General features: G+C 36.5%; 2 protein-coding genes across 23 annotated transcripts in view; both read left to right on the top strand.

Moving 5' to 3' along the window:
- LOC137244704 (uncharacterized) overlaps nt 1-10762 on the top strand; it is a 65163-nt gene extending 54401 nt beyond the window's left edge. Inside the window, exons 8-9 of one of the 2 annotated variants that reach the window (XR_010951166.1) lie at nt 28-1356; nt 1425-10762. Coding sequence is in view for 1 of the 2 variants with exons in the window: in XM_067774113.1 (XP_067630214.1) it covers nt 28-932 (905 nt within the window). In the remaining variant the exon portion in view is untranslated. Of the gene's footprint in view, nt 1-27 lie in introns of both variants that reach the window. The other variant, XM_067774113.1, reaches the window with a different exon arrangement.
- Nucleotides 10763-15885: 5123 nt separating this feature from the next.
- The window catches only part of NKAIN (Sodium/potassium-transporting ATPase subunit beta-1-interacting protein), a 270678-nt gene continuing 264709 nt past the window's right edge, over nt 15886-21854 (top strand). For 3 of the 21 annotated variants that reach the window (XR_010951165.1, XM_067774112.1, XM_067774111.1), the window contains exons 1-2: nt 15905-16643; nt 19034-19931. Coding sequence is in view for 17 of the 21 variants with exons in the window: in XM_067774112.1 (XP_067630213.1) it covers nt 19878-19931 (54 nt within the window). In the remaining 4 variants the exon portion in view is untranslated. Of the gene's footprint in view, nt 16644-19033; nt 19932-21854 lie in introns of all 21 variants that reach the window. The other 18 variants (XM_067774108.1, XM_067774107.1, XR_010951164.1 and 15 more) reach the window with 16 other exon arrangements.

Here is a 21854-nt window from a genome sequence, read left to right as displayed (position 1 = left end):
CAACTTATAACCTCTTTTAAATCATAGGAAAATGTTTCGAACGACGCTTTCATTTGCTTAAGCACGAATATGGCGTACATCGTGACGAGCAAAAAAACGGTGTGGATGCAGGCACCCAAACTAAACTTTTAAATTCGAGTACTTCGAGCAAGTATCAAAAACTCAAATACCTGCGACAACGCAATGCGGTACAAGAGGCACGTCAACAACGGCGCGCAAAGGAACTCGAGCTGTTGGACGAACAAGAGCCAGGCAAAGATATTACGAGTAAATTTAAATGTGCTATCTGCTCGGCTATGTTTATGTTCAATTTTGAGTTAAAATATCATATGCGCACACATAAACCGGGTGGGAATATGATTGGTGCTAAACTCGGATGGAATAACAAGGATTCAGCTGATAAGCGAAATACAAATACGCCTAAGTTGCCAAAGGCGGCAGCATCGCTTGCTGTTGATGTTGTTGAATCTAAAACAAAGCTGGAAAAAGTTATGACAAAAGAATGTGCAGTGGAACAATTTATGGAAGTTATGGAAGTGGTAACAAGCGAGGGGGTAGTCGCCAGCGAATGTAATGCTGCCACTGACGTTAAATTTGTTGATGGTGATCAGTACTATTACTATTATGATGGTGGTAATGTAAATGTTGTTGCCGAAAGTCATCCTAATACCATGGATGGCGCCATAGAATTCACGCATGCCGATTTATCGGAAATATCAAATCCCGAACTATTACAAGCCTTGACCGATGATATTAATGTAGATTTGGATTTGATGCTATTGGTCCCACCCGACACATCACAATTGGATGCAAATGATGCTAGTCCCACAACCAACAATAATAGTTTCGATATAAATTATGATGATCAATTATATTTAAATGATTTTGATTTAGGTCTGCTGGACTGCAATGGAGGATATGAGGGATTATGAATAGAGTTCTTATGTGATCTTTAGTAACAGGTGCGGATTATTCCATAACTCAAATCGATTAAGCGTAAGTTGTTTAGGATATTAAAAACTACTGCATAGACTTCCATTGGACAGTGTCCATCTAAACCCAACTCGTCATTGATAGATGAGACTTGGTGAAACAAATAATTTCAGCAGACCGTCTGTTATCCACTGCCAGTCAGAAGGATCTCGCCAACCTGCAGGAGTTAGTGTCCGCCAAAAGTTTTACTCGAGAACCATCCATTGAGGGTAGACCACAGGGACCGCTTGGCTATTCGAGTAGGTGTTAGATGTCCAACGCATCCTTAATCGCTGCAACTTCCGCTGGGAGTATGGAGTATCACCATAAACGGGCAGCTTAAGCTTTCAGCTGACAGCGCTTCCAGCCAATAATTGATTTGAGGTGGAATTACCCAATTGTACTTGTTTTTTTTTAGTTTTAAGTTTTATTTAATACTTTGTGGTTTTTAGTTAGGTATAACAATCAAAGTTACAACAACAAAGTTCGGAGACTGATTCAAGAGAAAAGCAATACAAACACAATTGTTGCAATATTTTTTTTCAGTGTAATTGAAAGTCCATTCAAATAAGAAAATTTCAAAAGCAAATTGCATTTAGTAGCAATAAAATGTATTAATTAATAAATTGAGAAAGCGGAAATTTTTAAAAAATCCGAAAATTAGTTTTTACCTGCTAGACAGAGCTGACGGAAACTCCAACACATTCACAGAATTTTTGACATCACTAATACACTCGCATAAATTTTTCCTTTTATTCCTATGGAAAACCATGGTATTTATGTGTATGCATACACGTATACAGAATGTTTACATAAGGTTTGTCATGTCGCCTCTAACAACTTGATAGAAACTTTGCTTTACGCCCTGATGTAAATTTCCATCAGCCATATCTGTCAAATGATGCCTCAAATGACTGACAGCTGTCTAGCAGGGTATCTAACGTTGAGCGGAACATTAACCTATCTCGGTTTCCGGTTCGAAAATGCTCTTTCTTAGATAATTGCTGAACAATAGCCTATGCTTCAATTTGTTTGAAAAACACCCTATTTTAATAAAAATCTAAAATTTTCTAAGACCAAGACGTCTTTAACCGAAATTTTGAGCCATTCTTCAAAGAAATTCTCAATCAGGACTTTTTTAAAATTGTTCTAAGATGTGGCTTTTCGAGTTGGCAGCCAAGATAGGTTTATTATCCACTCAGGCATCGATATACACATGAACAGTGAGCGATTAATAATTTAAACTAATTAAAGCCAAGCCTGATAAGTTGATCGATATTTATGAAAGCAAAAGGCATAGGAAAGCGTTTTTCCAATTCGAAAAAAATAGCTGTGAAAATAAAATAAAATGCCTACAGCCAGACAGTTGTTGTAAAGGCAAACATATTATATGATCTAGGGGTCAGTCAGTATGAATAACCAACGTTTGACACGATTTTAAAGAGTATCTGGACTAGACCTAGTTTACATATGTATTAGAGCTTTACGCCGATCACTTTATCGTCGGCGGCGGCGTTGACGGCGGGATGGCGTACGCCGGTGTTCTTACTTTAAAAAGCTTGATTTTTCTATTTAAAAAAATAATATTTACGAAATGTTTTGTTTGTATGTATTTAAGGAAATCAACGTGTTGGCCATTTCGAAAGATCCGTAGTTTTTGCCTCAAGATCTCGCACACCGTTCAAAAATGTTCAGGCGCAGCTCCTTGCGGAGGGATTGTCCCTCGTTCACTTACTCCAGAGAGGCTTCGAACCTAACCCCGGTCTTTGGAATTGGTACTGCTGCGTCTTCATAAAAGAAATAGATATACATAAAATATACACACTTTTGTCTGTATATCTCGTACAAAGCGTAGTTTCACCTAGTGTTAACTACTAATAAGGCGACTTACGGTTGCTATTAATGGTCTATTAATACTCATGACTCTCGTGGCACAGGGCGCCTCCAGTTTTTTCGGCTGTTTTTAAGAGCTACAATTCCCGATGTGCGAACAGTAGCAATCCCGAACACCAGTCGCTACCACGCCTCCTGATCCTCACACCATATGCCAGCACAGAAGCTATAGGACTGCGACTTCGAACTGATACCTTCGTCGACGTCACTTTCCTAGAAGCTCTAGGTGCAGCTACGAAGACTTTGCAACGGATGCTTTTGTCGCGCTATGCTGCCGAGCTACACCAGAGAAACACCTTGAAACGTTAGGGAGTGACTATTCGGCCAAGGATGCCGCCCTCGAAATCATAAGCAGTCTAAGTGAATGTCATTGCGTAATGGGTGAAAATCGTATAATCCTCGGCGCATCTACATAATTAAAATTTTACAAGGACCCTGCATAAAATTTTTAAAATTTAGACCAAAGTTTGCAGAAGTTTGTATTCACAACATTGATTTCAATAGTCTTCGTTAAATCAAAACGATATTTTTTTTGAAAGTCGACCGATTTTAACTTGAAAGATGTTAACTGCTGTTTTCCGGCCATATGATATAAGAGCCCGTTATGGATGACCGCGTAGCTTCAGTTTTCAGACTAGTTCGATTCTCCACTACGTTAGGGTAGTAGCACACATGGTCATTAGTTCGACTGCCTTGGGAAAGCTTTTGCTTCACCACTTTGAGTGTTCTTGCGAAGGACAAAGCCTCACCAGGTAAATATATGTGCCTACGTATTCACATTTGCAAAAGGAGTCGTAACGTGTAGGTGATATTTAAACTTGGTTGATAGGCTATAATCAATGTGCTTCATCCAAGGGACTAGTTTTGGATAGGGCCACCAACTTTAGGAAATGTCAAAGCGGGAGACTTGGGTGTTGAAGGATGAAGTGTGAAAATCAAAATTAACATTTCAGACGCTATTGTATAGTTTCGCAAATGAACAACAGATGTTTGAATGTAAACCCAAGTGATTTTTCAAACCCTTCTCATACGTACATACATAAATCCTCAACTTAAGTATGAGGTAAGAATCATTTCAAAGGAGTGATTATGCCCCTAGAACCTAGTAAAGGATTTGGCATCACTGATTTCGCTTATTCTTTCAGCCAATCGCAATGTAAAATTTAAAAAAATCGGCACCTTTTTGTGTAATTTGGTTTTTTAACAACTTGAGGACAATTTGAAAACATGTTCGCCATGGGTAATTTTATTTGAATTGATTGTTCATTATTAATTCTTTGAAAAATATGTCTAAATTTATAATCTAACTCTTCTTTTAGTGTTTTGTTTAAATAAGTCCGTGTTAAGCTAGCATTGAAAGTGTCTGTTTTTTTAAATAACTTTTGAAAATTTAGAAAGAGTTAAATTTTTATTTATTTATTTATTATTTATTTATTATTTAAAGTCGACGACAAACTATGGTCGACTGCATAATATAAAAGATATATAAATATACAACTCAAAAGATAAAATTTAAGATATATCGAGATTTCAACAATGTTATATTACAAACAAAGAAATATTAATGAACATTACTATTTAATTTCAAAATATAATAATAATAAGAAATATGAGTAGAAATAAGATCTTATGCCGAAATCTTATACTGGCGGAATGCATCAGATTCCGCTCAGCATGATATCGGAATGCAGTGGATTCCAATCTCCCTGTTGGAATGCATCAAGATTCCAATCAGCATGTCATGGGAATCCGGCAGTGCTAAGAGTAGTGTAATGAGGATACGCCATCACAAGGCATAAAAAAGTAACATGACCTGTGTTGTTGGAATGCACCGGATTCCAATCAGCTCGATGCCTGACCCATAAGATTATACCGCCGGAATGCATACGATTCCGGTCAGTGACTCATGAAAAAGCATGTTTTTTACGTTGTTGGAATGCACCAGATTCCAATCAACACAGTACTGTCTTGTTCCTTCTTAATGATACATGTTGATAAATGTTCCTCCATCCTTAAGCGAAATAGTTCCCGTTTTTTATCGAAGGAATAAAATGCCGGCAAATTAAATTAGCTTGTATCTCTTAAATTATATAGGCAAGTATTGCATTACGTATAGTGGCAAAAGTTCATTCAAGACTGATGCAGCTATACAAGTCATTGTAGTGCGCGCACCAGATAAGAAGAGGATTATTTTTAGTGTAGTGTCTGGATACTCTAGGGGGAACCGCAAAAAACAATCGGCTGAGGAGGTCCGCGGAATCCATTTCTCCAATAATGAGCTTATGGATGAACAATACCCCCAGTAATATTCTCCGATTTTCCAGAGTGGGTAAGTTAATAAGAAGAAGTCTACTTCTGTATGGAGGAAGGTGGAGACTTGAGTCCCAATTAAGGCCGCGCAATGCAAATATCAAAAATTGCTTTTGAACTGACTCAAGACGCTTTATATGCTTTTGAGAAACAGGGGACCAAACGCATGAGCAATACTCGAGTATTGGACGACCCAGCGATGTGTAAAGAACCTTAGCGAGGTACGGATCATCGAACTCTTTAGCCCATCTTTTAACAAATCCAAGTAAACCCAAAGCTTTGTTGGCTATAGATGAAATATGCATGTTAAAATTCAATTTCGGATCAAAAAGGACACCTAGATCATTTGCAATAGATATACGCTCCAAAGGCGTACCATCTATTACATAAGATTTCAATGCTGGCTTCACTCGGTGAAATGTCATATGCTTACATTTAGAGCAATTTAAAGCTAGTAAATTTGTTGTGCACCAACATTGGAACGAGTCCAAGTCGGCCTGAAGAAGATCCAAGGAACTCAAATCGGTAGGACAGTAAGTGTAGCAAAGTTTTACATCATCCGCATACATTATAGTATGGGAATATAATATTGTCTGTGGCAAGTCATTAATGAAAAGGGCAAAGAGCAAAGGGCCTAGATGACTTCCCTGGGGTACGCCGGAGGAAACTCCGAACGACTCCGACAGATTGCACTTGAACAGGACTTTTTGGGTCCGGTTAGAAAGATAGCTTTTCAGCCACATTAATAGGTGAAACGGAAAGCCCAGTAAATCAAGCTTATGAATAAGCAACTCATGGTTGACGGTATCAAATGCTTTGCTGAAGTCCGTGTAGATGACATCCGTTTGCTTGTTCGCTAAAAATCCTTCAATAACTATAGAGGTGAATACAAGCAAATTTGTAGTGGTTGACCTTTGACGAATAAAACCGTGTTGGCATGCAGATAAAAGACTAGAACACTGATATTGCAGTTGACTGGTGACAATCTGTTCAAAGAGTTTAGGAATGACTGAAAGTTTAGCAATACCCCTGTAGTTTTCAACTTTTGACCTACTACCTTTTTTATGCAGGGGTATAATAAAAGACTGTTTCCAAAGTGCCGGGAATGTGTCGGGACACAAATACAGCCCTACGAGATGGCACGGCAGCCACCTGCAAAGGAGTAGCGGATAGCGCACCAGAGAGCTGGGAAGGTGCGGCCGTTATAGCGTTTGTTATCGAGCCCGTACTATTTTTTTCAGGTACACTTGTATCGTTAGCAACAACCCCAGTATCGGTAACTGTTATTGTTGGAGCTAAAGATACCGGTGGAGGTGTAGGATGAATTGGGGAGTCCAGCGAAATCAACATTGGTGACGTAGAACAAACAGCCGCAAAGGTACCACTATTAGTTCGTGCATCGTTTAATTTGCCAGAGATCGTCTCACTGGAAGTCTCGACACAACCTTGTGGAGATTTTTGTGGAGATTCCTGAGCTGCATTGTTCATAACGTCTTTGGTAAGCCTGTTCGTATCAGTCAACGCGGTTGAAGGGACATTCGTAGGAGGACAGCTTTGCCCCTGACTCGAAGACAAGTTGGAGTTATTGTTGGGCATACATTTCTTACGTTTTGGGGATTCAGATATCACTTTCAATTTTTTAAAGTGAGCCTCCATCGTTTTGAATCTTTCGTTAAGGTCACGAAACCCAATAAAAATGTTGTTGAACTCTTTCTGAGTTTGCCTCATAAAAGCTCGCATGTCATTTTCTACGGAACGACAGTCATGACATGTCCAGTTCAGTCCAATTTTGCTGGATATTAGGTCAACCACCCTACCACCTATGTGAGAGAAACCGGCACAGATAACATGAGCCATATTATCACAGAGCCAACAACAAACATAAGTATCACCACGGGAAATTTTCTTTTGATTGGTGCACTTCTTGACACAGCAATCCAACATAATTGCAAAGTTAAACAAACCCAAAAGAAAAATAGGCAAAAGAAACTATGAGTATAGGATAAATTGAACAGCTGTTAAAAAATTATGGGCGAGAGTTATTTTGGAGCACTGGATGCAAATCGCAAGACAGCGTATAGCTAGCAGCGAACACAACACAAAGCAAAAAGGGCACACAATGACTTGCTAATAGCAGCTACCAACAAAAAGGTATGCAGTTATCACAAATTTTTGTGAAAATCTATGATATATGAACACACAGACTGAATGTTTAAATTGCACAAAAAGCCACTATGTATATTGCACTGTGTAAAGATTTAATACCAAATTAAACTTATAAACTGTTTTCTATTATATGAATAAATATTTATAAATGATAAAACTTGTTTACAAAGTAAAAAGAATAACAATTCGAAGAGCGATCAAAAACACGTCCGCGCACGGCAAGGTTACCAGATATAGAATTTCGCAATTAGTTTCTTATAACTGGCAGCGATGCGCATCCGTTGATACACTTTCGACCACATCCGACCAATTTTCGACATGAACAATAAATGGCCTAAACAGTCTTAAAGCTGGAGACATTGGTGCTTTATCGGTAACCGTATCGGTAACCTTTTAACAGCTGATTCGACCAACCTTATGAGAATCAATGCAATCGATTATTGGTGCCGCTAAGGTCGTAACCGTATCGTAGCCAACCAATTGGGTTTTGGTTTACCGTCGTAACGATAAACAGCTGATTACGTTAGGGATACGGATACAGCGATACGACATACGGCACCAATGACTCCGGCTTAAATTAGTAGAAAATATAGTACCGCGCCGGACGCCGCCGCCGCCGCCGCCGCCGCGCCGATATTTTTGACATTCCGCGGCGGCGTGCGAAAAACGACCTAAATCGGCGGCGGCGTTTATCTCTAATATGTATAAGATTATCTTCATATTCGTACTTAACTCAACAGCGCAAAAAATGCATAGAAGTGCTTTTGTCGCATTACCAGATCTGCCAACTTTTTCTGTGTAGCTGTGTAAGTTATCGCTTTTTTTCGAAGATCTGTCCTTTCAGCCCAAGATCTGTCCTTTAGGCTGTTTAATCGATTTTGGCCGTTTCCGAACAAGTTAGGCCTTTCCCCGTTTCGCAATAACTGACGCCAATTGAGCACCAGTGGCGGTCTCCCCCTTCCTTTGCTTCCAAACTGCGTGTCGACTGAAATACTTTTTTGGCCGGAGCGTCTTCACCCGTTCGCGCATAACATGACCTAGCCAGCGAAGCCTTTGGGTTTTTATTCGCTGCACTGACGTCTACAGTGAATGTGAAAAATGTATGCCCAGGGCCCGTATTACACTGTACGATCAGTGACTGAACCCCATTGTTTAATATCAGCCTTGGGACGAAAGTTATTTATCTCAAAGCATTTCTTTTGATACCTCTACCGATATTTTTGGAAGTGTTTTAACTGCCGATCTCTTTGTCAATCATTAATACTCTAGCTTTTTTTAAGTGCTAAATCCCATATAATTTTGTATGGAAAATATATAGCATTTGTGGCATGGTTTAAAGAAAGGTAAAAGTCTAGTTGAGGGGTCGACTGCTAATACGCTACTAAAAATTTCGCGAGAAGTGTCAAAAGACGCGTATTGGCCTCGAGAACAATAATCCGAAGGCGGAAAAGAAACATTTTATCTCTGTCCGGAGATTTTTGCGGTTGAATTTGGCGATTTTCATGTGGTTGTTATATTGTTGTAATACCCACAAAAAAAATTGTGAACATAAGTGTTTTGCGCGGATATAGTTTTGGCCTCTAAACCGGTGTTGTACCCACCCAGGGTAATTTTTTATAAGCGCTGCCGAAGGCCGCCAACGCAGAAAGGTGTTCTGCGCAAAAATACTATGGATGGAGGGATCCGCGCGTAATTTTTCGGGTTTTCGTTAATATCTTTTGAACGAGTTAAAATTTTTTCTTTCCGCCTTCGGATTATTAATGCTGATGTTAAGACGCGTCGTTTGACACCTCTCTCGATATTTTTAGTAGCGTATTAGCAGAACTAATAATACAAGTTATTAGTTTGATAATTTGTTTTAACATTTGAAGTAAAATTTTAAGGAGCGATTCGGGGAATTTGAAATTTACAGGCACCCTATTATGTGTCATAGCGGAACGATACAAGGTGGCAGCATGGTGACATACCTACAAACATAAATAAAAATTTCATGTACTTTGTTTTTGTAAATTTGATGGACAAATGTCAAAATCGTACTGCGCTGTATTTTGATGTATCAAATCAAATAAAAAAAGCTTAAAATCAGCTGTCCCATGCTGCCACCTTGTATCGTTGCGCCATGTTATGTGTACACATTCCTTGGGTGCTGCCAACTCTCATAGTACTGATCCTGACCTTTCCAATGAGATTTGATCGTGATACAGAGCTCAATGACTCAATGGAACGTTACTTATATCATGGTGTAGTGTAAATAATAATTTAAGAAGCACTTTGCCTTTGAATTTAAGTATACATAATTATTTCATTTGGAAGTTGGCTCAACCCGCCGTCCATAAAACAAAATTTCTATCATTCAACTGATGGAAAAATGTTTGCAACGTATCAAGAAAAACTTTGTTCGCTGAAACCGCTCGTTATGGTTTAAAAATGTGTTTCGATCACGGGCCAGCAATTTGACGTAAAATCCCAGCAGTTGAGTGGATCAAAATACTCAACGGTGCATTTAGAAAGTTATCACTTAGCGACTGAACAACAGTTGTGTTTGTGAAAACGTCCACTGTGTATTAAACAAGTGTGATATCTTATTTGTAAAACTGACTGACAAGATGTTCGAAATAGCTTTTTTTTAGCGTTTTGACAGATTGGTTCAAATAAGAAAAGTAGGCAGACTATATTTTTACTTTTTTAATTTTTTAAGCTAAATAAATAAAACATTTTATGTATTAAGATTGGTCAAATTTCGAAAACCATAATCTATGTTTTGTAGACTAACTTCGGGAAATTTATTTTTTGCTAATGGATCGATCTCTTAAAAAAATTGGTTTTGTCCAATGCTTAGTCTAGTGATAATTTAATACAAATTATTAAATTTTATTACTACACATTAAATTATACTAATAACGGGAAAACCAACAGACAATTGAAGTTAATAACCAAACCAAATCGTAATTCTAAAAGATTTAAGACCTATTTAGGAAAAGGCCCCTTTTGCTCAAAAACTGGTATAATAATCGTGAGTAGAGCTAGTGCTTTCGGCTATGTTCACATGAAAGAATGTTAATGTTATCGTGAGTTCACTGCACTGTTGTATTATCTATCTTTAAATATCGATTTTTATTATAAAAATTTTAAATGTACGTCAGTTTATGTACTTGTTGTATACTAATATGTTTATTTAACTTTCAACTTCGTTATTTCATTCAAGAATTTACTCTACGCATATTATGCTTATTTGTTTAAATGTTATTATAAGTTTATTCAAGTTCGTATTTATTTAAGACTTGTAGCTAAATTTATTTTGCATGCCACAAAAAAATTTCCTTGAAACATCCCAAAAGTTGATATTCCACATGTAACTTGTAAGATTGTATTTTTGTCGTTATTCATTACTCATGCATTTCAATAAGTACTCAACAAAAATAACAACAATAAATCGAATACCTACTACGAATAATATGTTTAGTGATAAAGTCAATTTAACCAATAAAAAGTTATATTAAAGACATAAACCGTTCGAAAAATGTGTTTTGCTAAAATTATGAGAAAAGAATCAGAAAAGAATTTATTTATCGTTTATAATTTCTCTTTAAAATAACTGGTAATTTAAATATCACATTCTATACCATTCTTTCAACGCTCAGTGCAAGTTTTAACTTTGCTTATGGCATTTTCTTTTCTTGAAAAAATGTTTGCCTCATGTTGCACTCTTAGGTTCTAAGTTTTGAACTAAGTCATGCAGAATAGCTCTTGTTTTGTTGGTAATGCGACCCCTTTTCTTATTCAGAGGAAAATATTTTGTTAAATAAACACGCCGATTCACGAGAGAACTGAGAAGAACCAACAGGGCGACAGTATTTTCAGAAAAGAAAACGCCATTAGAAGAAGAGAACTCTTAAATCTGCCCACGATTTAAAAAACGATTTTAAACCTCAAAATTGTTTAAAATGATTCAAATCTATACATGTAACTGTAGAAGAATGGTTCTCACAGAACCAACCAAACGCAATGATTACCAATCCAGTTATTTGAGCAACAATTTGCTAAGCAAGGTACCTTATTCAGAGTTAAATTAATTACTTATAAAAGAGGATATAAAATGGCGCGTGCTGCTTTACAGAAACTTATTAGCAGACAGAGAGAAAAGTTAGGATACAAAAATATCGATAAGTTAAGTATTCGATAAATAAGTAAGTAAGTTCACAGCAAAGTTGCCATGTATCAGATATGCAATAACATTTTAACGCTTTATAACTCCAACAGTAACAATTCTATATTAGCCGTGTTTTTTTTACACGCGTATACGACGTTTCGTTTGCGCGTGAAAAAAAACGCCTATCCTCGCTTAGATAATGCTTAGGAGACCCATCTAGCGGCAGTGGTTAAACAACTAGCTACAGCTACAGGCTACAGGGTGTGTGTACCGAAAAGCGGATACACAACCCTCTGTTGTATTTCTGTGTATAACATATAGCTGAATCAGTTGTGATAGATAGTGGACGCGCATAGAATATATGGAATTAGTGCAGAATGTGAAACATGGACACATATTTCAGTTACATCTGAGTATAATGCTCATTGAAATTTAGTAGTACTAATTTTATGCGTACCAATTTCAGAGATGTATTTAAAGTTTGTCGCTTAGCAGTCCATATAAAATTTAAGCGTAAACGTATATAGACGTGAAAAAAAAACACAGCTATTGCTGCTACAGACTGGGTACACTCACAACCATCAGAGTGCCGATATATTGCTGTTTAAATATTTTAGTTTTTGTATCCAATAAACGAATGTATCTAAATTTAAAATTTGTCTCATCACACTCAAAGTGAATTTGACAAAGTGTGATTGACAGTTAAATATCATTCTCTTGTAAGGGACTCTTATTATTAACCCTATGTGGTGCATGTAGCATTTTATCATATCTTTTTTTTTTTGCATTTTACCTTGCGTGACAGGATTGTTTATGACTACAAAAAACGAATATGAGAACTTCAACAGCCGACCGCACTTATTTCACTAAAACCAAACACACAAGTTACATTTGTCTATCTGACATTATATTAAGAGGCTATTTTGCACATATCTGTTTACAAATCGTTTAAACCATTTTTTGTATTTATTTGCCCAAGATTTACGTTTTTTCGCAATAATTATCTTCCCACTTCCAGAACTACTATGTGTTAGGATTTTTAAGTTTATACACTTAACATCGTCGAGCCTACATTTCATGTTTCATATTTTCTCCTTTCGAATACTTGTTTCGAAAAGGCTTTCAGTTTGAAGTCGGAAACATGCATGGTGTTTAGCTTAATTGTGCCCAACTTGAAGGACTCGGTTCAATTGGAATGGATAAAGCTCCTGCAAAGTTTTTTAAAATTATTTTTTGAGAAGATGAGAGATGTTTTCATATAATTAGTATAAGTGACTAAAGTTATAAATATTACCACACACATTTTTTTTCATTTGCAAAATCTTGTAATGATAGAGAATCAAAGCTGTTTACATCTATTATTTTGTCCAGTCCAGTGTATGTTCAAATCTAACGACTTCTTTCATTTGAGTCTCAAAGTGCAAATACTAATCGAAGACATAAACCAGCATAAAGTCACTCAAATAATTTTGAGAGCCGTACATAATTTTCAGAGTTAAGTAGTGTCATCTTTTTCACTCTCTTTCGCTGTAAAGTGGCATGAATAAGGTAGCCAGACCAATTTGTTTTTCTTTATTCGTTCCAGATGCGTAAAAGAAAGAATAGGAGAACAAATGCCTCTAAACGAAAATATATAAAGTAATTCAGAATTGTCTCTTTGAATATATGTTTTGCCATCAGCCTTTTTTATTATATTTGGACAAGTTTTGAAATATTCGCATTAAGCAGTGTGTGAACTCAAACTCTATTCTTAACATTAATCTTACAACCAACAGTGAAGTGGGTGAAAACAAATGGTTAGAATATTTATTGCAAGAATTCCTACCATCAAAATAACGGCATAAAAGAAGAGCTGCCACACCAAAAGATTACTATTTTATTTATAAAAAAAACTTGGATAAAATTAGAACTTCTTGGTAAGACTAACTAAATAACTTTTTCGACGACGAAGGAAGGCAATTTGATAAAAATTTGAAAATCTTAATTTCAAAAATTGTAAAGGTCTAGAACAGGAGTCGAATGCTAATACGCGTCCAAAAATATCGGGATAGGTGTAAAAAGACGCGCATTGACTTCGGCAACAATAATTCGAAGGCGGAAAAGAAAAATGTTGTATCTGTCCGCAGATATTTGCACATGAAGTTGGCAATTTTCATGTGATTGTTGTAATGTTGTTGTCCACTGAAAGAAATTTTTTCAAAAAAAGTATTTTGTACGGATTTAATTTTGATCCAACTCCATTGGTGGACCGGCCCGGGAAATTTTTTTATAAGCGCGGCGGAAGGCCGCCGACGCCTAAAGGTGTTCTGCGCAAAAATACTATGGATCTTAACCCCAGTTTCGGAGGAACCCTGGACCATTTTTGTTTTTCTTAAATATCTTTTGAACGGGCTAAAATTTGTATTTTCCGTCTTCGGATAATTAACACTGATGTAAAGACGTGTCATTTGACACCTCTCTCTATATTTTTGGTAGCGTATTATCAGTCGACCCCTGTTCTAGACTGTTACCGCAAAAAACTCTTATTTGTATTAGCGGGTGTGGTAACTAATGAACCAAGCGGTTGTCCTAAGGCTCTCCTTAAAAGGCAAAAGTTTGCAAAATATTCTTCAATCGAAAATCTAAAGCTAAAAAGGTAAAACTGAAAGGCTGAAAAGGTAGCACTGAAGAGATTCCAAATAAATTATTAATGGTTATTATATTTCCAAGTTAACGGAATGTTTTAATTATGTTCCAGTATAAAAGAACTTTAGAGATATAATAGTTGTATACAAATTCGAAAGTTATTTTTCATACGAAATATTGAAATCTTATGGATGTTAATGGTCGAGCCCACCCACCAAGTTATTTGGTTTGAAATTCTAAAAATCTATCTCACCTAAATCTGAGAATCTACTTTATTAAGAAACTATCCGAAAAATTTTCCAACTTCAATGGGATTTTTTATTTCATTAAAAAATCTGCAAGGTAATATTTTACTATAGTACAACCAGAAAAATTTCCTAATTAAATTCTATTGTGCTTACCAGTTATCCCAAGGTTTCTAAAACTCGCTCCCATATAGCATATATTCCTACACGAACACGAACTGAAATAGTAGAGCACAATTGTTGAGCAAAATTTAGCATGAAAAATATTGCGCTCAGTTTTGAACTCAGTAAAGTTTACATATAATTGTTTTGGAGTGTTTCACGGAAAAATTTTTTATTTTAAAGACAATCGAAACACTCCCCACCCATATGCTTTTAAAACTCAAGTAAACGGACTAACTAAGTGGTTACAAGCTAATATTTTTACCATATAAGCCGAAATTGGAAATTTTCAGATTTGGGTTATTACCATAATTCTTAAAACTGTCGAATTGCACGGGTTGTAAAAATTGGACTGAGCACTGAGGTTCTTTACCTAATCAATAGTGTAGGAAACAAGACTTTGTAGTCATTATTGAACTTCCATATATCAATTTAATTATGTATATATAACCGGTATCCGAATGTACAATCGAAAAGCTGAAAAATGACCGGATATGTAGGATTTTGAATACTTACCGGATACCCCGCATGGCATAATTTATTTTGGGAATGTAAAAATTCGAAAAATACGCTTAGTTTCAAACAAAATGTTTCAATGAATTGTGATCTAGATCCTGAGGGAATTGAAATTAGTGTTAACTCAATAGGGCTGATTATATTCACGACGGCGGTGTAGCCGCCACATCTGTTATCTTATTTTTACACATGTTCTTATGAGTGTCGTTGTTTTCGGAGCGACAGGGCAGCAGAACAATCAATCACGAAAGGCGTTGTAGCCAGATTAAACCTAGTTCTATTTTTGGGAAGCGACAATCAGGGGCGTCCTTTTTATTTTGTCAATAAAAACTAAAATAGAAGTAAATAACAGATAATAAAAGCTAAAATCATTCTTTTGGGCGTTTTTTAAACATAATCCATATTTTTTTCTAAATTTTTCGCTACAGTTTGTTGTAATTTATATTGGTGGCTGCCGCTTTCAAAGTAATCAAAAAGCCAATGATTGGCTACAATTGCCTTCAAGCTTTGCTTTATAGTGGTTGTGGTCTGTAGAAGCCGTGTAGAATGTAATCAGCCCTAATAAATAAACCAAATACCAAGCCTCTGGCAGCTTCATTTTCACCATTCCACTCAAATTGTATGAAAGGGATAGTATGTTACTTATTAGACAAATCATGACGAAACTATGCAAGGTGGTAGCACGGAGACAGCTGATTTGTACTTTTTTAATATGATTTGATATATTAACTTGCGGCGCAGAACGATTTTGACATTAGTCCATCGATTTACAAACATGGAACTTTTATTTATATTTTTACGGATGTCACCGTGCTGCCACCTTGTATGGTTCCGCCATGAGACAAATGCACGTCACTAGTGGCGATTGTAGGGTTATAGCAAAATTACGGCAGTCAAACCAGTTTCAGTTCAATTTTTGCCATTCAATAAGCAAGTTTAAGATAGAAAGGTGTTGGTTGATGAATTAACGAAACCAACACGGTATTGTGTCGGTGTCGTCGTGGTTGTTTTTGTGATTTCAATTTAACGTTGCGTTCATTCACAATTAAAATTGATGAAAGAAGATGCAATCGAATGGAAAGTGCGAAGTCGGTCGCTCCTTTAATTATTTCACAACAATTAAAGCAAATCAAATATTTGTTGAGAACGATGAATTTAAAAAAATGTGATATAAGAAATATATAAACAAATTTCTATTGAGTTAAGCAAAGAAGTGAATGTAAATTTTGCAAGAAACGTGTGAAAAGAATTTGCGAAAACGTGAAACAAGAAAAAAATAATACGGGTTATGTATGTTTGTGTGGCTGTTATAAGCGGGTTGATTCATGTTTGTGTTGCGGTTTAAATGTGTTTAGAGCGCAAAGAATGCGGGTCGTGTATGAGTATTTGCCTATGAATTTTTGTATTTGTGTTAAAGAAGTTGTGCGTAATTTGAGTCATACCTGCAGAGAAATACCTACAAAATACAAATACCACAACAGCAACAGCTCATCAAAACTGAAGGAAAAGAATAAACAAAAATTTTTATTACTAGGAATTTGCAGTAAATGGTAACGCAGTGTGGATTTGTGAAAAGTAACGTCAAAAGAAAAGGAGGCAACAACGTAAGCGCAAAGACACAATTCTGGTTGACGTAGGTCAATAACTTAGTGAACTGAGATTTTTGTTAAAAAAAAAAAAAAAAAAAAAAAAAAAGAAAAAGGAAGTCATAGAATAACGAAGAAGCGAAGAAAGATCAACAACAAAAACAAAAAGGGCTATTTGATATACATATACGAAAGGACATTAAGAAAAACAAACATAACTACATATACCAGAGATAGTAATAAACCTCCTAAACACATCTATACAAGAAAAACAATAGTGTAGCAGCATACCTTTATTCATAACCAGAAAAGATAAAAGTACTCAAAAGCAGTAGCAGGAAGGTAGCATTAGAAAACTAGTAGAAAGAGCAGGTTTAACCCACTGCAGCTGATGTCGTAGTCCGGCAGATACATCAGACGAAAATTCCACAAGTGTATACGTACAAAAGAAATTTTGATTTACCTTCAATAAAATCGGATTTCGGTTCTTGCTTCTTAAATGCAGTTACAAAAACAACCCAAGCAGATTAGGTGAGCTAAAAAAGGAGCAGGAGTGCACACGAGCAACCAAATAAAGAAGACAGGGAAGGAAATTTGCGTGGGGCTGCAAAGTGTCAAATACCATGTGCAAGTTTTACGACCTTACACAAAAAAATCATTTAATCTCTAAAAAGAGACACGGATAGTATTTGTGCGAAGAGGGTAAAATGTACGGTCTGAAGAAAATATAACCTTTGGCTGTACACCTCGATAGCCCCTTTTATTATTTTCGTTGGGGAACCACAGGCATTTTACCTAATCTAATCTCCCCTGAATTAGGTACCTATGTCACATCAAATTACTTTTAGCATATAAAAGTTTCTTGTGTCTTTCCAAAAGTCTTCTTACAAACTATGAGGAAATGTTTTGATATGACAAGGCAGTAGAATAAATGTTTCTTGTATTTGGAACATGTCGAAGGTCTTGGCTTCAAGACTAGGGAAAAGTAACGTCAAAATATTTTAGAAAAAGTTCTTTAGGCGGTGTCGCCCCTTGGCAGTCGTTTGGGAAACAAATGACGTTCGTATTCGGCGGAAAACATGTAGACCCCATACCGCCAAATTGTAAGAACAATTAAAAATCTAAATCCCCTGCGGAATTGTTTTATTTTATTTTCATTTCGAACACGTCAGTTACAAAGGGTTAATGAGTAGTTTATAAGCATACAAACTATATACCCAACAAACACTGAAAACAAAAATCTCAAATATTTGAGAAAAACATTGATTCTCAGTTTGATATTCAACATTATTTATCATTTGAAAGATATTTTCTCGACTTTTTCTCAAACGTCGATCTTAAACTTGAGAATAATTTTAGACATAATTGAAATTTTTTTTCTCTCAAATGTTTGCGAAAACATTAATTCGATATTCAGCATTATTAATCATTTGAAAAAAAATATTCTCTCAACTTTTTCTCAAACGTTATTCTTCAACTTGAGAATGGTTTGAGATATACTTGCATTTCGTCCCATTCATGGAATATTTTCGTTAATAATAATGTGAATACTTTTTGCGCCAATGTGTCTAAATTTTAAGGTACACAATAAGTGTTCATGAAACCCATTCATAAAATAACAACATGCTTATTTTACATCAATGCTATCGATAGTATCGTCGTTAGTGCCGTTGATAATTCGTCGATCTCTAATTTGCTAACTTAAGCTGAAAATGTAACCAAGTGATTCTATTGATTGAAGTTGGACATAAAGTGAAAAAATAACGAAGTATTTATACATTTTAATAATATTAAGTGATATTATACTACATTATGCATAAATCTAAACGAATTAAAAGTGACGTGAGGCAAATAGTAAATTTGCTTGCCGTAAGTGGCATAACAGTGGCTTCCATTTCGTTCCGCTTTATTCCCGTTTGAGAAAAAGTTGAGAATCCAAAAATTCTCAATTTGAAAATAAAGAAAAATTCCATATTAAAAATGTGCCTTTTAGCTTGAGAATGCTATCAACGGTTATTTGAAATGCATTTGAAAACTAACGTTTGAAATGTGAGAAATGGACTGATTCTCAAATGTATCTAAAACTGAGAATTGACAAAAATGTTTTTTGGGTACGCACAAGTGCTCAACCACACTCGCATATCGGGTCTTGGATGTCTGGCCAAAATGAATAAAAGGTTTGCCTGGCAAAAGTAAATGAGTTGACTCAAAACAAGTTTTTTATACGGAAAATCACTCAAAAAAATTAAATGATGTGAAAATGGCAAATGTAAACATTGAATAAAGGAAATCAGATTTTTTTGTTTTAAAGAAAACTTGATTTATATCAATTTTAAATATTACACCTGCACAAAAGTTTCCAATTATAACAGCTTAATAAACACATTTTGTTTTTTATGAATATACAGGGATGGAGCATAAAAGTGTAAAAAAACAAAACATTACATAATGATAAACCAAAAAAAAAAAATGGTATAAAGTGGAAAAATTATAAGCAAATAAAAAATAGTTCGTTTCGTAAAAAAAAATGTATGTTTTAAGATAAACCGTTGAATTACAAGAAAATAACTGTTTAACCAATAGTGTTTACCGCAATTGTGTGCGCCTAACAAAGTTGTTTAACAACTTTACAGAATTTTCTGCAACCAGAAATTTTTGTTCTTTTTTAGCTTCTTGCATTCGTGCTACCGCAACAACAACTATTTTAACTACAATTCCACAACAGAAAGCCAATTCAAGTCATACCAAAGCACTTTGCCGCAGTAAAACTGAGCAAATAAACAAATGACAAGAGAAGAAAAAATTCATCTTAAAAAACACGAAAGAAAGACTTTGTAAAGAAACTTAAGTCTTCAGCTGCTGCAGCACTTATTTTGGAAGCGAAAGTACGCTGCGTACAATTGTCAACCGGATATACCAGCGCGTTAAGTAACTTGCAACTCGTTAACCACTTTGTCTGCTTTTCACCTCGACTGCAGTTACTCACTGACTAACTGAATCCTTTCACAATGTGCAACTGATCTTGTATTCTTGGAAATTCTGAGTCATTCGTTAAGCTACCTACCTGCATCTTACGAGTTCAACAATAAATAAACTGGCGTCTCTGCAACGGAAGCTGAAGCATTTGCAACGTTTATTACTTCTCGCCTCTTGCACTCCATGTGCCAGATTATAGTTGGTGGATAGCTGTTTCTTTTGACACAGTCCACTTCGTATTTTCTGTCCCCAAAATTTTAATGGAATAATTATGTCATGGGATCTTGTACGCGACGACACTTTATGCTGTCAACATGCCTGCTGCAAATGGTAAGTAAGCAAAAACATATGTTTTATGTTTTTAAATAAGATAGTGTTTGTAGTTTTTGCATCTGTTTTATAGGTCAATTATCAAGTATTTAATTAGCTGTGAATTAAAGTTTTTTGTGTGTTTCAAGGCGAAGTTTGCAAGGCAAGATGGCCTAAGTTAAGACGATGATGCAGTTTATTTTTTTAGAAGTGCCTAACAGTGAATTACAAAAAAAGAAAAATTTTACGAAAGCTATAAAAGGACTTGTTGTTGTTGTTGTAGCGATAAGGTTATTCCCCGAAGGCTTTGGGGAGTGTTATCGATGTGATGGTCCTTTGCCGGATACAGATCTGGTACGCTCTGGTCACACAGCACCATTAAGGTGCTAGCCCGACCATCTCGGGAACGATTTATATGGCCACATTAAACCTTCAGGCCATCCCTCCCTCCCCACCCCGAGTTCCATGAGGAGCTTAGGGTCGCCAGAGCGTCGCCTGTTATTGAAACAGGATTCGCCACGGATAGGTGAGGTTGACAATTGGATTTGGAGAAGCTATATATTGCGCTGGCAACCTGAAAGGGTTGCGCTACACAGCCCCTTGATTCTGGTATTTTAGTCGCCTCTTACGACAGGCATACCTACCGCGTGTATATTCTGACCCCGTAACCCGCTGGGGGACTATAAAAGGACTTTTGTCGTGCCTTCAATTAATCTTGTACCAAGAATGATAGAACAGTATCTATATGAAGAGTATGGAGCTATTAAATTCATTGTTCTACAGAATATATGTGTAGACAGAACATACATACCTACCTATGCCCAGTATGGGAGCTGTCTCACGACACCAACATCCTTGTTTTTTTTTAACCCCAGCGGGTTAGGGGGTCAGAATATACCCGCGGTAGGTATGCCTGTCGTAAGAGGCGACTAAAATACAAGATTCAAGGGGCTGTGTAGCGCAATATATAGCTTGTCAACCTCACCTATCCGCCGCGAATCCTGTTCCACTAACAGGCGAGGCTCTGGCGACCCTAAGCTCCTCATGGAACTTGGGGTTCGGGAGGGAGGGGATGGCCTGAAGGTTTAATGTGGCCACATAAATCGTTCCCGAGATGGTCGGGCTAGCACCTTAATGGTGCTGTGGTACCGGAGCGTACCGGATAGATATCCGGCAAAGGATCATCTCATCGATAACACTCCCCAAAGCCTTCGGGGAGCAACCTTATCGCTAAACCAACAACAACATCCTTTTTACACACATGCATCCACATTGAATGTAAATGTTACCTGGATCCACCATTACATAATATATGTAATACAAGCAGGAGTCAACTTGAAGACGCCTTTATTTACTGACTCACACACATATGTTTGTATCATAATAAGTTGATAAAATTACAGTAGGATCTCTTGTTGTTATTGTGGCGATAAGGACACTCCCTGAAGGCTTTTGGTAGTGTTATCGATGTTGATGGTCCTTTGCCGGATGCATCTAGGTCAACCCGCCGTCCCATCCCCTAGATCCATGAGGAGTTTGGGGTCGCCAGAACCTCGGCTGTTAAAAAAACAGGATTCGCCTCGGGTAGGTGAGGTTGACAATTGGGTTGGAAAAGCTATATATTGCGCTGATAGCCCCTTGAGAGGGTTGCGCTACACAACCCCTTGAATCAATTTGGTATTTTAGTCGCCTCTTACGACAGGCATAACTACCGCGAGTATATTCTAAGCCCCCTAACCCGCTGGGGCAGTAGAATCCTTTTTACACACATGCATCCCCATTGAATGTAAATGTTACCTGGATCCACCATTACATAATATATGTACTACAAGCAGGAGTCAACTTGAAGACGCCTTTATTTACTGACTCACGCACATATGTTTGTATTATAAAGTTGATAAAATTACAGTAGAATCTCTTGTTGTTGTTGTGGCGATAAGGACA

Source organism: Eurosta solidaginis, chromosome 3 (assembly GCF_040869045.1).
Source record: "Eurosta solidaginis isolate ZX-2024a chromosome 3, ASM4086904v1, whole genome shotgun sequence".
Lineage (NCBI taxonomy): Eukaryota > Metazoa > Arthropoda > Insecta > Diptera > Tephritidae > Eurosta > Eurosta solidaginis.
The sequence above is the reverse complement of the archived record's forward strand: the minus strand, read 5'-3'. Positions and strand labels throughout refer to the sequence as shown.